Source organism: Cebus imitator, unplaced genomic scaffold (assembly GCF_001604975.1).
Source record: "Cebus imitator isolate Cc_AM_T3 unplaced genomic scaffold, Cebus_imitator-1.0 Scaffold141, whole genome shotgun sequence".
Taxonomy (NCBI): Eukaryota; Metazoa; Chordata; class Mammalia; order Primates; family Cebidae; genus Cebus; species Cebus imitator.
The window spans coordinates 3535125-3539953 of NW_016107456.1; the positions used below are offsets into that span (position 1 = coordinate 3535125).

Below are 4829 nucleotides of genomic sequence, written 5' to 3' on the forward strand. Positions count from 1 at the left end.
CAGCCCAGCCTGGGTAACAAGAGCGAAACTCCGTCTCAAAAAAAAAAAAAAAAAAGTTATAATACAGGTAGCCTCATGCTATAGTGAAAAAGCTTTGGGTTTAGAATAATAAGAGCTAGGTTTAGGCCTTAACATCATAAGTTGCTGGACAATCCACCATTTCTCCATAAGCAAAATGTATAAAACTGAAACACTACTTTGCAGGACTGGCAGGAAGACCAATGAGAAAGCATATAAAAGACTTCTGGAAATGGTAAGGTAGTTTTTATTATTTCAACAATAAAAATAACATCTACACCCATATCTAAGAAAGGCTGTACCTTTGAGTGATAGAAAGCCAGAATGGGTCTGTTAAGTGGGAAGCAAACAGAGCCTGTAGACAGAACAGCCACTGCTGGTTTCATGACACTCAATGTGGCACCAAAAGGATATACAAAGGTGAGAGCCCTGCAAGAAATTAAACACATTCCAATCTTAAAAACATGAATACAAAAATTCTAAAAATAATTTCAGCATTTCTTAACAGTCTTTTTTGAAACAGTCTCATTCTGTCGCCCAGGCTGCAGTGCAGTGGTGGGATCTTGGATCACTGTAACCACCTCCCAGGTTAAAGCTATTCTCCTGCCTCAGCCTCCCAAGTAGCTGGGACTACATGTGCCTGCTATTGCACACAGCTAATTTTTGTATTTTTAGTAGAGCCAGGGTTTTACCATGTTGGCCAAGTTGGTCTTGAACTCCTGGCCCCAAGTGATCTGCCTGCCTCGGCCTCCCAAAGTGCTGGGATTACAGCCATAAGCCACTGTACTCAGCCAAATAACCCTCTTTGATTCATTATCAAACACAAAATTCCTTGTAAGCTTTGGTTTAACTTAAAAATTGGGACAACTCTAGCCATACATTTAATAAAGGCTTTTAACAAATATGAAAGAAAATTAATAGGAAAGTATAAATGACTGTATCTGCGAGAACTAAAGTAGCCCCTACTGGAGCAGGAAGGAAGAGGGTGGGGCCTCATCTAAGAACTGAACTCGAGCTATACTTGAGTTGCTCTGCATAATATCTCAGTGGCAAATACGTTCTTTTTCCTTAGGTTTGGCTGGTGCTTTCTCTAAGAATTAATGTCTGTCAATGGAAGGGTATGTTACTAGTTGAATGTCACATGAACAGAGGCATAAATATACTCCACATTGGACATTTCTATACAGATCTGCTCTAGAGTCCCTCCTCTACTCTACACTGTCCTAACAAAGACTTGCCTTAGATTATCTAGAGTGAATCGGTCTGACCTGGGGCAATGTACTCCTGGAGAGAGTGTGGGATTGAGGAGCAGGGGTGGTGCACAGATCCTGGGGTGAGGCCAACCCATGCAGGATGGGCTAGGGTTTTACTGAAAGGTGGAGCTCTGCAAAGCTTGAAGGAATTGCTCTCAGAATGGAGAGAAACAGATCTCAAGACCAGAGTGTAAGGTTAGAAACCAGGGGGAATCGCCCATGAGGAGTTCCTCATAGAGATTTTAATTTATCTTTTTCTTCAGACCACGAAAATTCTTTTTAGCTTAAGTTTAAAATTATTTCCCTCCAGTGTTTTTGTTTGTTTTTTAAGACAGGGTCTCACTTTGTTGCCCAGGCTGGAGTGCAGTGGCATGAACATGGCTCACTGCAGCCTCAATTTCCTGGGCTCAAGTGATTCTCTTGCCTTAGCGCCCTGAGTAGCTGGGATAACAGGTGCATGCCAACACACCCAACTAATTTTTGTATTTTTTGTAGAAATGGGGTTTCACTGTGTTGCCCAGGCTGGTCTCGAATTCCTGAGCTCAGGACATTTACCCACTTTGACTTCTCAACGTGCTGGGATTACAAAAGTAAGCCACTGGGCCCGGCCTCCTTCTGGTGTTAATCTTCCCCATTCCTTCAGTAAAGTCTCATCTATCCTATGACTTTTGTTGTCATACCATGAAGAAGAAGTGGTACCTGGCCCAGATTATCCGTACTCCCCCTTCCACCCTTACTCCAGCAGTATCTCAGCAAGGTGGATTATAGCCCATGAGCTCCAGGCCAGAAGCAGAAGAAAATGAGCAGCTGTCCATGGAGGAAGAAAAGGTAAGCAGGAGAAATAGTCATATGGAGGTCAATGCACATCTATCCCCGACACTTTCCCCAAATGCAATCAATGGAAGATGATTCTCAAGGCAGAAGGGAGAATGGACACTGGAGTAATAAGATAAAAACTATCCGCTATAATTTACATGCCTCTATTTCTTTTATTACTACCAAGAAATAAACGAGACTAGGCAGGGTGTGGTGGCTCACACCTGTAATTCCAGCACTTTGGGAGGCTGAGTTGGGTGGATCATCTGAGGTTAGGAGTTCAAGACCAGCCTGGTGAACATGGTCAACCCTGTCTCTACTCAAAATACAAAAATTAGCCGGGTGTGGTGGGTGGCACCTATAATCCCCGGTACTCGGGAAGCTAAGGCAGGAGAATTGCTTGAACCCGGGAGGTGGAGGTTGCTGTGAGCTGAGCTGGCGCAACTGCACTCCAGCGGGGGTGAAACTCTGTCTGAAAAGAAAAACAAAAAAACAGAAATCAATGAGACTGACATTTTGATAAGACTAAGTATAAACTTAAACACCCATCCCCAAAACAGAACTTTCCAAACCACATGTGAATGAATAAGATTAGCTCAGTGAAAAGGTGGGGAAAGAGTTTTCCTAAAAGAGAGAATAGCTTGTGTAAAGTCCCTAAGATGAGTACAAGCTTCACTTATTTAAGGATTCAAACAAAGTCAGTGTGGCTACAACAGAGTGAGAGAAGGAAGAAGGGACCTAATAGGAAATGAGGATAAATGAGAATCTGAGACTCCAACAGGCCAAGATATCTCAAAGTCTACCAGGAAGCTGTGTTTCCTGGATGATCCAGGAAAAGAACAACTAAACATATTCCCTTCACCACAATTAATTACAAAGTCATAATGCAACAACAGGTAGGGTACCATGCTTTAAACTTTACAAAGCACTCTCACAAATATCACTTCACTGAAATTTTCCAACAATTTTGTAAGATTAACATTGTCCCCATTACACAGATAGGGAAACAGTTACTATGCCTTGGGTTACCCTTGGAAAGTAAGAGAGGAAATCATAAATTTCTAGTAATTCCTTCTAACTCCATGTCTACAGTTCTTTTACCTATACCAATTGGATAAGCTGACACAAAGTGAAATAATTAGATTGATTCTTGATGGTCAAAAATATTAACTCTGTGAATGATGTTATTATACAATTTCCCACTTTACGACTTCACTTTGGTTTCTACTAAGAAAGGTCTTCCCTACTCCAAGAATTTAAAATATTTACACACACACACACAATTTTTTTTTTTTTTTCAGTCAGAATCTCACTCTGTTGCCAGGCTGGAGTGCAGTGGCATGATCTCGGCTCACTGCAACCTCCGCCTCCCAGGTTCAAATTCTCCTTCTTCAGCCTCCTGAGTAGCTGAGACTACAGGCAGGTACCACCATGCCCAGCTCATTTTTGTATTTTTAGTAAAGTTGGGGTTTCACCACGCTGGCCAGGATGGTCTCCATCCCTTGACCTTGTGATCCGCCTGCCTCGGCCTCCCAAAGTGCTGGGATTACAGGCATAAGCCACCACACCTGGCTTCATTTCATCATTTCATTTTATTTCTTTGAGACAGAGTCTTGCTCTGTTCTACAGGCTGGAGTGCAGTGGAGGGATCTTGGCTCACTGCAACCTCCACATCCCAGCAATTTTCCTGCCTCTGCCTCCCAAGTAGCTGGGATCACAGGCATGCACCACCATGTCCAGGAAATTTTTGTATTTTTGTGTTGTTTTTTTTTTTGGAGACAGGGTTTCACTCTTTTTGCCCAGGCTGGAGTGGAATGGTGCAATCTCGGCTCACTGCAACTTCTGCCTCCCAGGTAAACGATTCTCCTACCTCAGCTTCCCAAGTAGCTGGGACTTACAGGCACCTGCCACGGCACCTGGCTAATTTTGTATTTTTAGTAGAGACAGGGTTCTACTATGTTGGTCAGGCTGGTCTCGAACTCCTGATCTGAGGTGATCGGCCCATCTCGGCCTCCCAAAGTGTTGGAATTACAGGCGTGAGCCACAGTACCCGGCCCACGTTATTTCATTACTAAAATTTTGAAATGTGCATGAAAATTGAATAAAAATTTCAATTTTTATTGGGTAAAATATCTCAAAGTACAGAGAGGTATTATAAATGAATGAGAAAAGACAAACCATCAATAGAAAAATGGCCAAAGAGCAGTAAATAGAAAATTCACAAAAGAAATACAATCAGCCAACAGACTTTAAAGGCCATACCACAAACTAATAATAATAAAAAATGCAAATTAAAAGAAACAGATACCGTTTTTACTAGAATACCCCATGCTGGCAAGAGAGGAAAATGGGATGTGTTCATGGGGACTGTAAGTGCTGCCACCTACCTGACAGACATCTGTCAGTGCATTATATTTGGTAATCCAACAGTTGGAAGACCTCTGACCCAGAAATTTCAATGCTGAGAAGTTTACCCTAAAAAATACTGCCACGAGTGCACAAAACTCTACATACAAAGATGCTCACTTATCCTAGCACTTTGGGAGGCTGAGGCGGGCAGATCACCTGAAGTAAAGAGTTCAAGACCAGCCTGACCAACATGGTGAAACTCTGTCTCTACTAAAAATACAAAAATTAGCTAGGCGTGGTGGCAGGTGCCTTTGATAATCCCAGCTACATGGGAGGCTGAGGCAGGAAAATGGCTTGAACCCAGGAAGCAGAGGTTGCAGTGAGCTGAGATCA

The 4829-nt window shown here is 42.6% G+C and overlaps 1 protein-coding gene across 4 annotated transcripts in view; it reads right to left on the bottom strand.

Annotated features, from left to right (window-relative positions):
- Positions 1 to 4829, bottom strand: part of IFT52 (intraflagellar transport 52) — a 57404-nt gene that overhangs the window by 35341 nt on the left and 17234 nt on the right. For 3 of the 4 annotated variants that reach the window (XM_037743352.1, XM_017542222.2, XM_017542223.1), the window contains one exon: positions 321 to 447. The exons of the other annotated variant lie outside the window; for it this stretch is intronic. In XM_037743352.1, coding sequence (XP_037599280.1) covers positions 321 to 447 — 127 coding nt within the window. The remainder of the gene's footprint in view (positions 1 to 320; positions 448 to 4829) is intronic. 4 annotated transcript variants of the gene reach the window in all.